Genomic DNA, 16,010 nt, shown 5'->3' with positions numbered 1-16,010 from the left:
AAATTACACTGAGCGCAAGATTCCTCAGATTGTGGATTTTACCCAGAATATCATGAAGTTGTGTAATATACCATCACTGCTTGGTTCAGACGAAAGACAGGAAAGATAAAGGAGATATTATTCAGTGAATCAGTAATTAAGATGATTTGATCTCATGATACCTTTGTTTGTAGTTAATGATGTGGACAGCAAAATATAATATAACACTAACAAGAATTAGGCTGGTTCTATGCAAATCTATGTAAATATTACTATATTGATAATGACAACCAAATTGATTAATCAATCTTTTTCTCTCTCTCTCTCTTTATTTTATATGTGTGTGTGTGTATCTGAATACACATGTATGTGTATGTATATTATATGGTGTGTGAGCATGTTTATGTGTGTGTGTATGTATGTATATGAAAGGAAAATAAAAGGAAAAACGGATGACAAAGGAATAGACAGTGGACTCATAGTCGAATGCCTTAGTAACATTGGAACCTCAAAAATGAATTCTACACCAGGTTATTAGTATCACAATGCCTAAGTGAAATATAATATATATATATATATATAAAGTCAGCAGACTCACAGATCCGTTAGCACTTCGAACAGAATGCTTAGTGCCACTTTTTCTGGCTCTTTACATTCTGAGTTCAAATTCTGCCATGGTTGACTTTGTCTTTCATCCCTTCTGGGTCGACAAAATAAAATATCATTCAAACACTGGGATTGACATAATCAACTCGTCCCACTACAATCAAATTTCAGGCCGTGTGTCTATATTAGAAACAACACACATGCATGCATGCACACACACACACAGGTATGGTCGTGTGGATAAAAAATTTGCTTTCCAACCATGTGGTTTCCAGTTTAGCTCTACTGCCTTCTACTATAGCCCCTGGCCATGCATATGTATGTATGTATGTATGTATGCATACATGTGTGTCTATGTGTGTGTGTATGCAGAGTTGTTTGTGTGTATGTTTCCTTGTCTTGACTTTGCATGCTAGCTGTACAAGGTGGGGCAGAAAAGTTCCTGGCTTTGGGCAAAAGAAAATACAAGAGGATCAGTTACTTACGATTTTATTCAACATATTCCCCTCTCAGATTCACACACTTACTGCAGTGGTCCTTCAGTTTTCCTACACTCTGTAAAAGGACTCAGAAACTTGGGCCTCCAACCAGGCCTTTCATGATACCCTTAAAGCCAGGAACTTTGTAGCACCCCCTCACAAGTGTCACTATCACACATGCAATGTTTTTTTATTTCCAATCTTCCACAAAAACATGCCCAGCCACAAGGCAGTAACACCTTGGTAAAAGGGAGAGTCGGCAATACGTAGAGCATCTGACCACAGAAAATCTGCATCAGCCAGTTCCATGTGACCGATGCCAGCACAGAAAAGCATGTCAGCTGGCAGAACTGTTACCATGCTGGGCAAAATGCTTAACAGCATTTCATCTGTCTTTATGTTCTGAGCACAAATTCCACCAAGGTCAACTCGGCCTTTCATCTCTCTTGGGGTAGGTAAAATAAGTACCGTTTGTGGACTGGGGTCAATGTAACTAACTTACCCCCTCCTCTGACCTTGCTGGCCTTGTGCCAAAATTTGAGACCAATATTAATGAATTTATTGTATATAGTGCTCAGGTGTTCTACAACTCATCAGAAAAAGTAACCGAAAGTATGAAGAGTACATAAAATAATACACAGGAAGTGAACAGTGAATGAGTCATTTTTAAAAATAAAGAGGAAAAGGGCATCAGGTGTCCTGTTGGCAAATTTCAGGAAGCATGGAAGTTTTTGAAGGATGATAAAGACAGATGAAAAACTGGAAAAAGAGACAGAATGCACGAAAGAAAGAAAAAAGCCAGAGTAGAGAGAAAGTTAGTAATAGAACATCAGTATAAGAGAAATAGAGAAAGAGAGAGAGAGACAGACAAATAGAGAGACAGATAGTACCATCATCACTACAACCGTCCACATCATAATCACTACCACTATTAATACCATGCTGTAAGAAGGAAGATGGTCACTGCTGGAATACTTATTGATCTGATGATCAAAGGTCTGCAGAATCAGGTCTGACCTGGGGCTAAACAACTTCATTTGCATCATCCTAACCTCTTTATAGAGACTCGAGTGACAAACAACAGTCAGCCAGCCAGGCCAAGGTGATTTTACAGCATAGGAAATATTGTTACAGCAAAGAATGCTACAGTATGTATTTATTGTTACACCTGAGTTGTAGGTTGGTCTTGTGAATATTTCAAATTGAAGGAACTAGTGACATCAATGAGAGAATTTGATGGGAGCAGGGGGAGGGAGATTAAGCAAAACACTTAAAGTTCAATTTAAATTATTATTGTTTTTTACATCAATACACTGCAGTTTTGAATGTAATACAACCTCCAAATTTTTTTACCTAAAAATCAGCAATATATTTTATCTTACTGTATTTTCAGCATACAAGTCGACATAGTATGTAGTGTAAACATTCAAACCTTGTTGTTACCTTTTCCACGTGGTATTTTACGATCCGCCAAAGTTGTCTTGGTGCACAGGTCAACCTACCTTTTTTTTTTTTTTTTTTTGGCAATTAATTTTGGTCTGAAAAATTTGACTTGTAAGCCGGAAAATATGGTACCACTTTTATTTTACAATGAAATATAAATGCTACCTGAGCAATTATGACCCTGATATTTTGTGTTAAATTTCTTGCATCATGTATGCAGAGCAGCCAAACCAGTGAGTACTTGAAGTTATTTTCTATAGTACATTTTGAATACTTGCTTAAAGAACATAGCAATGCCAAGTCAGAAGAGTTTTAGTCAAACAAATCAACCTCAGGACTTTTTTAAAAACCTAGTACTTATTCTATCAGCCTCTTTTGCTGAACCGTTAAGTTGTCAAGTGCTGTTGTCAACTGGTGGTAGAGGACAAACACAGACTCAAAGAGAGTGAGACACACACACACACACACACACATGACGGGCTTCTTTCAGTTTCTGCCTACCAAATTCACTCACAAGGCTTTGATTGGAACAAGATTATAGTAGAAACACTTGGCCCAAGGTGCTGCACAGTGGGACTAAACCTGGAACCATGTGTTTGGGAAGCTAACTTCTTACCACACAGCCACACCAGGGCCTAAGGTAAGAATGCATGCAAAAATGAATAAAAATACACATGTAGGTATGAATGAAGCCATGTCTGTATGTTTGTTTTGTTAATGTATATTAGTGAAAGATGTAAACATTATAGAGAAACCAGTACATTCAGACAAAACCTCTTGTGATATTTGTTATGTCCAAGTTTTACAGCCAATCCCTTGCCATCATCCCAACATAAATGTAGTGAACTTGGGCTAAACCAGTGGTTCTCAACCACTTTTTGCCTATAGACCCCTTTGATTCCTATTTGACTTGGATGGAAACCTCATAGCCATTCAATGTTTAAAAAGCTGCTAAATTATTTTTTGTATTGTTGAAATATAAGCAATTTATTGCACACAAATTTTAACAATAAAATCTTAAATGGACCCCTGCCTCTTCCCTGCAAGGGTCATATGGTCCCCAGTTGAGAAGCACTTGGTCAAACAGTCACAATAAATCCTTATGAAAATACTGACTGGACATGCAATGCAAAACATTAAAAAAGACCAAACTTCATCAACTCATTACCAAGGGACATACGGAATCAGAGAAACTGATGGGTAAAGGAAGAAATGATATTTTCCTGAGCGTGGCCGTTGCCAGTACCGCCTGACTGGCTCCCGTAGGATTTTCGAGCGAGATCGTTGCCAGTGCCCCTGGACTGGCTTGTGCGGGTGGCACATAAAAGACACCATTTCGAGCGTGGCCGTTTTCGTGCGGGTGACACGTAAAAGCACCCACTACACTCTCTGAGTGGTTGGCGTTAGGAAGGGCATCCAGCTGTAGAAACTCTGCCAAATTAGACTGGAGCCTGGTGTTGCCATCCGGTTTCACCAGTCCTCAGTCAAATCGTCCAACCCATGCTAGCATGGAAAGCGGATGTTAAACGATGATGATGATGATGATGATGAAAGTATGTAGTGTTTTGTACTCTTTTTAAAATTTTTTTTTTATATAAATTACATTTATAAAATTACGTTGGAAAGTTTAAAAACCAATGTAGAAACAAATCTCATTTATCTCAACAAAAGCTAAATAGTTTCTAGCAATCTTTAAGACATTACTTTCAATATCACCAACTTTACTCTTCATATAATATTTTGGCACTGAAATCAGAAATTGGAAACAGCACAAAATTCCAGCATAACTTGGAGTGGTGGTGGTGGTGGTGGTGGTAGTGGTGGCAATGGTGATAAATATAAACACAGTAAATTTTTCAAAAATAAACAACACACACACACAACATAAAAATAGATGAAAATTTAGAGAAAAAATTCTAAAATTTCTCTAAGCTTGTGTGTATAGCCTTTGTATAATTATATATATATATATATATATATATATATATATATATATATATATATATATATATATATATATATATAGAGAGAGAGAGAGAGAGAGAGAGAGAGAGAGATAAATAGATAGATAGATAGATACATACATACATATACACACACATATACATACACACATGCATGCATACACACACACACACACACAAACACACACAAGTACTGATTCAACACGAGTTATTGATAAATAAAAAAAATAAATAAATAAATGTACAGAGTCACATCCACATGTACTTAGTCTTGCTGTGAAAAGAGGCCCTTGAGACGGATTTTTTTTTTTCTTTTTTTTTTGCAGCTTTTTGGGGATGAAAATTGAACCTATAACTTTTGTTATTATTTTGCAGTTCTTCAGAATTCATTCATCTCTCCCCTCTGCAATGTGTACGAGTGATAATACGCAGCATAAGTGTAAAGATATTAACACCTCAGAATAGAACAGAGAGAGGAGAGAGAGAGAGAGAGAGAGAGAGAGAGATAGAGAGAAATAGGGAGAGAGCAATGAAGTAGCTTATATTGTTTTTGTTTACAGTTTAAAAGCACGAGAGACATGGTCTGACTGGATAGACTGATAGATAGACAGATTAGTTAGGCAGACGCAGTACAAATAGTTAAAAATAACAGCAATACATAATAATAATAATAATAATAATAATAATAATAATGATAATAATAATAATAATAACAACAACAACAACAACAACAATGATGATAATAATGACAATAATAATAATAATAATAATGACAATAGTAATAATAATAATAATAATAATAATAATAACAACAACAACAATGATGATAATAATGACAATAATAATAATAATAATAATGACAATAATAATAATAATAATAATAATAATAATAATAATAATAATAATGAATGGCTGCAGTCCAATAAATGAAACAAGTAAAAGAAGAAATAAATAACAACATCAACAACACGAACTAAACAATGAATGGCAACAACAAGCAGTATGTATGTATGTATGTATGTATGTATGTATGTATGTATGCATGAAGCTACGTATGTATGTAGGTAGGTACATATAGTTGTATGTCTATGCGTGTGTATGTATACAAACTACGAGTATGTATGTATGTATGTATATGTTTGTGTGTATGTTTGTATGTAAGCGTGCATGAAGTTACATATGTATGTAGGTAGGTACATAAAGTCATATGTCTATGTGTGTGTATGTATGTATGTATGTACAAAGTTAGGTATGTAGGTATGTAGACTGGTACTTATATTTATATGTGTGTGTGTGTATGTGTGTGTGTGTGTGTATGTGTATACAAACTACAAGCCTGTTTGTATTGTATGTATGAAGTTAGGTATGTAGATAGCTACATATATTTCGTATGTCTATATGCATCTGTAGTTATACTAACTATACAAGCCTGTATGTACGTGTATGTATGTACCAGTGTATGTCGTATGTAGGCATGCTACGGCATGTCCATATCTGTGTGGTTTTCACTTATGAATGCATACAAATACACTAGTAGGTGAATATGTGTGTATATATACACAAATTACAGCCCAAAGTATGCGTGTATGACACATACATGCATGTACATGTATACATGTCATTTTGTATGAATCTGTTTTGATTTACGTATGTGTACATATACATGTTTGGCCATGTGTATTCACGTATAAATACTATAAGCTGAAGTGTGTATATATATATATATATATATATATATATATATATATATTTGTCTCTGTTCATGTATGTGTATAACTACATGTATTTCAATATGTATGTGAACCTGTATGTTTTGACTTATGAATGTATACACATACATATGTATACACGACAGGTTTAAAGCATGTCCGTATGTATAGCGGGCACGTGTGTTCGTGTGTATGCATGCGTGTGTGCATACACACATCTCACTACATGCATGAGTGTAAATGTTTTTAGTTATGTATGTGTGCATGAACAAATGTTTACAACTATAATTATACACACTACAGGCTAAAGTATAAATACATGTAGGTAGATATGCTTATACATGCATGCATGTATGAGCATAACTGCCTGTATGTGGGTGGGTATACATACATACACACATATATATATATACATGCACACACACACACACACACACACACACACACAAACATACAGGATTATAGTGACATTTATAAAGAGGAGCCAAAATATGGAAAGTCTCTTTCTAACAGTCACACACAGTAACTTCATGGAATGGTAAGAAGTAGGACCAGTAACAATGACAGTGGAAGATAAATATTACTGAGATGTACTTACAGAAGAATAAGAAGAAGGAGACGCAGAAGATGGAGATGAGGGCCCAGCCAGGAAAAGCATAAACCAAGCAGGTAACGATATCAAACAAGAAAGATTGGAAGAAAGATAGAAGGAATAACAACATTGAATTATTATTATTATTATTATTATTATTATTTTACATAAATGTTACCTCAATTTCCATCAATTTTTCGAGCTCTACTGATGATTTCAGTGGAAAAATCAAAATCCTGAAGTAGTTGAAGGAAAGAAAAGAGAAGAGGAGAGAAAGAAGGAAAAAGAATGAAGAATTATGGAAAGAAAGTGAGAGAGAGAGAGAGAGAGAGAGAAAGGGAGATCGAGAGATGTGGAGAAAAAAAATGAAAGAAAAATAATAAGAGTGTGGATGATAGAAAGAGGGAGTGATTTGTAATGAAGAAAGTGTGACAAAAGAATGAGAGAAGAAGAGAATTGGATTGACAGATATAGGAATAAAGCGAGAGAGAGAGAGAGAGAGAGAGAGAGAGAGAGAGAGAGAGAGAGAGAGAGAGAGAGAGAGATAGAGAGAGAGATAGAGAGAGAGAGAGAGAGAGAGAGAGAATAAAATAGCAAGCAATGTAGAGATAAAATGAGAGGGAAACAGATGGAGAAAGAGAAAAGAGGAGAGAGAGAGTGAGAGACAGATGGAGTGAGCCCCACACAAAAAGGCTCCCAAAGGCTTCTGGCTTTCTGTGTTGTTGAGTTTAGAGTAATTTCTCCTTTGTTGTTGTTGTTGCGGTGGTGGTGGTTGTGGTGGTTGTTGTCAAAAGCCAGAAAGGGGGAGGAGTAAAAGGAGGGAAGGTAAGAGAGAGAGAGAGAGAGAGAGACAGACAGACAGAGAGTGTGTGTGTGTGGGAGGAAGGGAGGTGATGAGCACAACCTAGAAATCTAAAACTGAAACCAGAGATTCTTAAAGGAGACAGAGTAGGGAAGGAAGGAAGGAAGACTTGGGTTGAAGAAGAAGAAGAAGAAAAAGAAGAATACAAAAAGAAAAAAGATGAAGAAGACGAAGAAGTAGAAGCTTAAACCAGGAACTGCCAGCTTTGCCACTATTCACCAGAAACAGAGAAAGAGAGAAAGAGATAGATAGAGAGATAGAGAGAGAGAGAGAGAGAGAATTAAAGAGGCAGTAGTCTGTATGTGCATAAGGACATTTCTACCATATATTATTACACAGCTTCTTTTCTGTTGTTCAGCTGGGGTTTGGTAAGAAGTCCCACCATAAATCACTGTCCTCTCCGCTCCCATCTCTCTCTCTTAGTCTCACTTGGCTGCTCCTTACCCTCCTTAGAAGCACTAACTTGCTGGAACTCCAAGCGAGGAAAGAAGTGAGCCTGCTAGAAATAGCAGTTGAATCTTCTTCCTTCAGATCATGCCTTACCTTATGTGTTGTCTTCAAAAGCAAAAAAAAAAAAAAAAAAAAAAAAAGGGGAGGTCTCACAGGCTCAAACGTTTAGATGATGTAGTCCTAAACTGTTTTGAAATGAGGAAAAAAAAAAAAAAGATATGTGGTGGCCATGACTGGAACGTCTTCTGATCATAGATGTGTTCAAACAAGGTTGATTTGGGGTTAAACACCACCCCCGACAACAACAACAACAACCACCATAGGTCATACAACAAACACAACTTCTCTCATACAAGTGGAGTTTTGTAACCAGACCCAGCACAACTCCACCTCCTCCTCTGTCCTCACTTCTCTTTCTCCTCCAGCTTCATCCCCTCCCCCAACCAACACGATAGAATTCCAAACGCGGACTGTGGAGAATGCCTTTATGTGGTCATTCAACCTTCTAGAAAATAGCTGTCAAAACTCCCTCAAAACACAGTCAATCATTTTAACCCTTTTGTTAACATATTTCTGTTCAAATACCACGGCAGTTGTTTCAATTGATTTTTTTTTTTAAATAATGAAGAATTTAGTAAAATGACTTTGCCATTGTTAAGCTGGTGTTTGGAACATAAATGAACACGAAATTTTGATGGAAGGTTTTAATTTAGATCACTTTTCAATCAGGAAGTTTCTATCACAGAACCAGGGGTGGCCTCAGATGGGTTCATATCAAGAGGGGTTGAAAGGGATATATTAAACAATGTAATATAATGATATAATAATAAAAGTTATGAAGGTCACGTTTGGATTGTCTTTTAATCAGAGGGCTGACCTGGTGCTATATAATTACTAACAGGTTTTTACTACAATGTGTCCCTTTAAATATTTATGCAGATACTGCATTCAATAATGGAAGGGGCACATTTTGGGAGAGGGGAATGTTGATTACATCAACCTCAGTGCTCAACTGGTATTTATTCTGTTGACCCCCAAAATGATGAAAGCAAAATCAACCTCGGCCAAATTTAAACTTAAAATGTAAAGAACCATCATCACAATAATAATAACAATAATAATAATAATAATAATAATAATGATAATAATAATACAAAAAGAAAGATAATCAATAATAATTATATTTCTCTCTTTCTTTCTACAGCGTTCTTTTTCTCTTCCAACCCACAATTTTGTAAACTATTCTTCAAATTGTTAAATAAATATTTTAAACAAGAAAAGTTTCCTTTTTGAGAATATCAATTAAACATGAAACTCAATATCATATATCTATCTATCTATCTATCTATATATATATATATATGATATATATCATATATATATACACACACACACACACACACATATATATATACATATATCACACACACATATACTTATATATACATATATATACATATTTTTAAAAATCCATACAGACATACAGGTATTGTGTAAAGAAGTGTGTGTTCTTTTACAAGTGCATTTGTATATCTATTTTTAAAATATGCATGTATACACGTGCACATATTTACGTAGTGTATGGATGCATGTGTATGCACATGTGTATGAGTGCATATGTGTGTGCGTGCATGATGTATGCATGTGTGCCTGTATATATATACATATGTGTATATGTATGAATGTTCATTCGAGTTCGATGATTCACAACCGCACAATGTGCTTCCCTCAGGCGACCAAATGTTTTATTGCTTTTTGTTTTTTTGCTGTTTCAACGGTTACATTTAGTCAGAAACTCTGAGTAACAATGGAATGAATCATCATCAGCTTTGAAGAAATAAATGAACTCTACATGTATTGAGTACTTCTTATCCTGTTTGTACATCCAAATGCTTGTGTGTGTGGGTATGAATCTGTAAATATGTGTGTGTATATATATATACATACATAGAGGCATATATATATATATATATATATATATATATATATATATCCAAAGGGTTTTTAACCCAATATTTATACACAATTTTTTATGGCTCTATCTGCTTCAAGATTCATCGATCCCAAAAAGGATTATTTCAAGTTCTTGAAACTTCTATATTCCTATGACGTCAACAATGTATGTAAGCATGCATGTATTGTATGTATGTATGTATCTATGTGTGTATGTATGTATGTATGTATGTATGTGCATGTGTGCATATATCGGATAAATGGAGATTTAGAAATCCAAGCTTTATCTGCATGCCTGTGAATACTAGCTAACAGACAAAATGTATAGACGTGGGGACAGTCTTCCTTAAAGGAAACCATTCATACAAACTGAAATTCCAGGGATAATTATTAGTCATGGAGTATAGTACAGTAGTAGGTCCATGAATGGGGGGGGGGGTATGGCATTACACACATTTCAGTTGTTTTGCCAACACAGAGATAAGCTACCTCATGAATATAAATATAAATGATTGTGACATTACATTGTATTTAGATGTGATCCATGTATTGTTGAAATGATCATAATGAAGGGATAAGTGTAACACCATAACCTCCATTCTTGGACTTATACGATACATACATACATACATATATATATATATATATATATATATAAAGTGTAGTATATTGCCACTTAAGTGTGGCTGACCCCTAGGGGTGGATGTTACTGTTGCTTTTAGCCCCAGGAGGACATCTCCTCCAGCTGGCTTATCGACACACGACTGTGTCCTGTTTGCCAAGGGAAGTTATCCCTCTCACCTCGGTCAGCAGCACGAACGTATCCGGATTTCAGGGTTATTTCCCTTCGTCGGCGTTCGACAGCTGGTGACCTTGGTGAGAGAGACAAAAACCTGGCAAACCTTATATCTTCTTTTCCAGTGAAATTCTTCACTGATATTGAAAAAAGCAACAGTAACATCCACCCCTAGGGGGTCAGCCACACTTAAGTGGCAATATACTACACTTTATCGTGCAGTTACTGTTAATACTTCATTTAGAGAATTAACATTGCTTGTTTTCACCTTTTCAATATCAGTGAAGAATTTCACTGGAAAAGAAGATATAAGGTTTGCCAGGTTTTTGTCTCTCTCACCAAGGTCACCAGCTGTCGAACGCCGACGAAGGGAAATAACCCTGAAATCCGGATACGTTCGTGCTGCTGACCGAGGTGAGAGGGATAACTTCCCTTGGCAAACAGGACACAGTCGTGTGTCGATAAGCCAGCTGGAGGAGATGTCCTCCTGGGGCTAAAAGCAACAGTAACATCCACCCCTAGGGGTCAGCCACACTTAAGTGGCAATATACTACACTTTATCGTGCAGTTACTGTTAATACTTCATTTAGAGAATTAACATTGCTTTTATATATATATATATATATATATATATATATATATATATGCTTATATGATGCATATAACATATATATAGACCTACATACATATACACATACACACATTGTGTAAGTGTGTGCATATATATTGCAAATTTATTAAATATGTGGTAAGAAGCTTGCTTCCCAACCACATAGTTCAGGGTTCAGTCCCACTGTGTGGTACTTAGGACAAGCGTCATCTACTATAGCCTTGGGCCAGCCAGAGCCTTGTGAGTGGATTTGGTAGACGGAAACTGAAAGAAGCCTGTTACATATATATATACTCGAGAAATACGCTTACAAGACCTCAAAAAAACACTATTACAACGCCAATATCCCTCCACACTCATAGATCTTGGAATAAAACGTGCCAAGGAACTTGACAAAAACACACTAAAAACCAACCAACACAATAACACACCCAACCCCAAAATACTTCCATACATCTCCACCCACAACCCCAAAAACATCGAAGCATACACCACAATCAAACAAAACCTCCCCTTACTCACCACAGACCCGAAAATGAACAATATCATCAATACATACAAAGTCCTTAAATGCAAAAGGCAACACAAATCTTTGAAAAAAAAATTAACCAATGCCAAGCTACATCCACCACTGGACATGTTGAGTCACTCTCTTCAAGGATTATAATTGAAAATGGTGAGCCTAGTGCTTATTCTATTTACCACTATTTACTGGATAGTTAAGTTTTACCTTTCTATTTGTCTATTATTAATTGTTTTTGGTAAGTGGGATAAATGGGGGTAGAAAGAGTATAACCTAGTGCACCCATTTGTAAGAGGGTGCTGAAAGGTTCCTGGCTTTAGATATTAGAAAATACAGGAGAATTAGTTAACTATGATTTTATTCAACATATTCCTCTCTCAGATTCACACATTTATTGCAATGGCCCTTCAGTTTTTCTAAGCCCTGTAAAAAAAACTCAGAAGGTTGGGTCTCCAATCGAGCCTTTCGTGATACTCTTTTAAGCCAGGAACTTTTCAGCACCCCCTTGCACATACACACATCTGTATGTGTGTATGTATTTGTGCACAACTGTGCTTTGGCACAGTTTCTATCTAAGCATATTCCTCTTACAAGGATTAGGCTAATGAATGGGTTTCACAAAAGACATTTTGCTCAAAGTGGTGCTGTGCAGTCGGATTATATCTGGAACCATATGATTGCGAAGAAAACCTCTTGACAATAAAGCCATGTTGTTAGGATATTTAAATACTTGTTTGCAACAAAATTATTCCATCTGATTTACATATTTTTATATAATGAATAGGAATTCTAGTCTATTGAGAAAAGAGAGAATTTTTATGAATGAATTTTCATTTTCCACTATTTTACAATCACTTTTTTCTTTCAAACTTGAATGTGTGAGAATTTTTTAACTACTCAGTTATTATCATTTAAATTGTGTTTTTAGGTTTGGGTGGAAATTCACATGGAATACAGCTGGAGCTAATTAGTCTCATAGCTTAAAGCTTTTCCTGTATCTCTCCACTCATAATGGGCCTTCTGCAGTGTCACTTGACCAACTGGGCATAGGCATGGAGGTGTAATTGAAATGTTTGCTTTGTAATACTATGGTTTCAGGTTCAATCCTTTTGCAAGGCACTTTGAACATGAATCTTATACTATGGCTTTGGGTTGAAACTGCACAGATAGAAGTTCATTAGACCAAAACTGTTTTTGTACAAGAGATCTATTCTAGCTCTTGACCCCTTCGTTGCCTTTATCAGAGTCCTTTTTGTTGCAAGCATTTGGACCAAGCCTCCAGTAGAAGGTGACTCATGAAGTTGATGTACCGCTTCCTGCTGCAGCCACCCAAGAATTATTCTTCCTACTCTTTCACTTTGCCTTCCTTACCATCTCACAAAGCTTTAGTTGGCCCAAAACTATAAAAGAAGATACAAGGTGCCATGCAGTAGGACTGAACCTGGAAACATGTGGTTGGGAAGAAAACTTCTTAAGACACAACCTCATCTACATTTTCTTCAAACATAGCAAATCTAGAACTACACTATCATCTGATGTGTCATGGCATTTCTTATTAAGATTGTAAGGCATGAAATTTTGCAGCTATTTCCAGCAGGTTGAGTTATTCCTATGGACAATTTAGTGTCAGCCCATGATTGTTTTGTTTTGTTTCCTTCCTTACTTCCTTTCTTTCTTTCTTTCTTGTTAATGAAATAGATACTGCTGAAAGTAGGGTGTTTGACTGATATTTCTTGCAGGATATATAACCAATAATAATTTCAAAGTTGGCACTAGATTTTTTTTTTTTTTCCCTTATTAGTTTAATTAAATGTATATCATTGGAAGGAAATCTTAAACATCATTTTACATTTTGATAATTCTAATTGCGATAATTAAGGAATTAATTGGCAGTTTCAGATTACATACCAGCCTAGGCCGTGACTTAGTTTCCTATTCCCAGAGGTAGCTATTTCAATTCATATATATCACTAAAGTCTTCCGATAAAATATTAATGAAATAAAACTCTTTATTTAGGTGCAGGCACAGCTATATAAGAAGTTTGCTTTTCAACTACATAGTTCTGGGTTCAGTTCCACAGCACAGCACCTTGGACAGGTGTTTTCTACTATAGCCCTGGGTCAACAAAAACCTTTGGATTTGGCAGATGGAAACCGAAAGAAGGATGTCATATATATATATATATATATATATATATATATATATATACATATATATATATATATAAGAAAAATGACTGAAACAAGGAAAAAACTGAAGATTTACTCCTCTCACCACCAACATTAAGTGCAGAGGAGAAGTAACTCTTGTGATAGGAGTAAGCTTGACTTGGTTGTCTCTGCTCTGTCTGCCACAGAATTCACCAACTAGTGAGGGAACATCTACAGTTGTTGAACTTGCTAGAAATAACAGTCAGATCTCTCGCAAATCACAGCTTTACCATCTTATTTATTTTTTACCTTTTGCTTGTTTCAGTCATTGGACTGCAACCATGCTGGGAAACCACCACAAAGGGGTTCAGCTGAATGAAAATGACCCCCAGTATTTATTTTGTTGTTAAAATTCATAAGCAATAAAATTGGTTATAATTCTACAATATACAAAATATGTCAACAATTTTTTTATACAATTCCTAATAATATTCAGTTATAAAAATATAATAATGGGGTTTCTTTAAACATCAAATGGCTATGAGTGTCCAGAAGAATAAAACAGGAATCAATTGAGGCCATAGGCAAAAATGGTCAAGAACCACAGACTAAACACTTCAAGGTGGTGCTCCAGCATGGCTGCAGTTCAATGACTGAAACAAGAAAGAGAACAAATAAAAGATTTTTTTTAAATGTAGCCGCATGAGTCTAGGTTCAATCATATTGCACAGCATCCAGAGCAAATGTCTTTTATCAAAGGTATGAGTAGGCCAGTGCTTTGTGAATGAAAGACGGCAGATAGAAACTGCAGAATCCCATTACACACACTGGTTGCTGAAGTGTAAGCGATTCTCATGTGACAGGAAAAGAGACAATGTTGTTAGCTTATCCAGTAAAAGATAGTTATAAGTGTTTTTCCAATAGCTAAGACTGTTCACTTGGTGTAATAAGAAACGCAACTGCTTGGCAATTGACAAATGTTTAGCTTGAGTACTCAAGTGAGATCTGATCTTTATTTTAGGTTCTGCGTGTATGTGTGTGTGTGTGTATGTGTGTGTGTATGTGTGTGTGTGTGTGTATGTATGTGTGTGTGTGTGTGTGTGTGTGTGCACGTGCATGTGTTTCTATGTATGTTTTTGTCAATGCATCGGTGAAGTGTGTAATAAATATCAGCAAAACAAAGGGAGGGTTGAAACGTTTTTCAAAATGAGGTTCCTTGTAATATTTGTTCTGCACTGAGGTACAGATCTCTCTCTCTCCCTCTCTCTCTCTCTCTCTCTCTCTCTGTGAAATCTGAACAACTGGTGACTGGCTGGTTGGAATCTTATAGCCAAACGACAAAGACTATTGTTCAACAACCGTTATATGAAATCAAATAAGAAAAAAAAAAAATGAAAATATAATAAATAGAATAAGTAAATAAAAAATATAAATATATAAGTAAATACATAAATAAATAAGTAAAAAAATAAACTCTTTAGCATTATGCTTGCAGCAGTATAGACACTCCAATGTTTCCTTCCACATAGAGAGAGACACTGTTGGAGACAGGTATATTGAAGAAATATAAAAAGATAAATGGAAACAAACCAAGTGTCTCATAAAATTTAGTTATTGTTGGCACAAAGCAGACATTGGAGTAGATTGTCAAGACATGCAATACAATATAAAGACACAGTAATGGTTGGTGTTCCATCCAACCAGTGGGTGGGTTACACATCAAGTGTGAGTGACACAATCAATGCAGCATATATAATAACAGAGGTGAACAGTTTCAACACACACACACACATCTATATTATATAAGAGAAAAGAAGATCGGTACTGACTTGATACTCTTTTATTTTAAATGTTACATATGTTTCAGTATCTGGCAACACATGACGTCACACC

General features: G+C 35.7%; 1 protein-coding gene across 25 annotated transcripts in view; it reads right to left on the bottom strand.

Moving 5' to 3' along the window:
• The window catches only part of LOC106883544 (tight junction protein 1), a 589,197-nt gene that overhangs the window by 204,500 nt on the left and 368,687 nt on the right, over positions 1-16,010 (bottom strand). For 3 of the 25 annotated variants that reach the window (XM_089340340.1, XM_089340353.1, XM_089340352.1), the window contains exon 1: positions 6,951-7,244. The exons of 20 other annotated variants lie outside the window; for them this stretch is intronic. In XM_089340340.1, coding sequence (XP_089196466.1) covers positions 6,951-6,962 — 12 coding nt within the window. In that variant the 5' untranslated portion in view covers positions 6,963-7,244. Of the gene's footprint in view, positions 1-6,778; positions 6,854-6,950; positions 7,509-16,010 lie in introns of those variants that run through there. 2 more of the 25 variants (XM_089340337.1, XM_089340335.1) reach the window with 2 other exon arrangements.

Source organism: Octopus bimaculoides, chromosome 23 (genome assembly GCF_046866305.1).
Source record: "Octopus bimaculoides isolate indiv1 chromosome 23, ASM4686630v1, whole genome shotgun sequence".
In the NCBI taxonomy this organism is placed as follows: Eukaryota; Metazoa; Mollusca; class Cephalopoda; order Octopoda; family Octopodidae; genus Octopus; species Octopus bimaculoides.
Note: the sequence above shows the minus strand (reverse complement) of the source record. Positions and strands in the feature narration are given on the sequence as shown.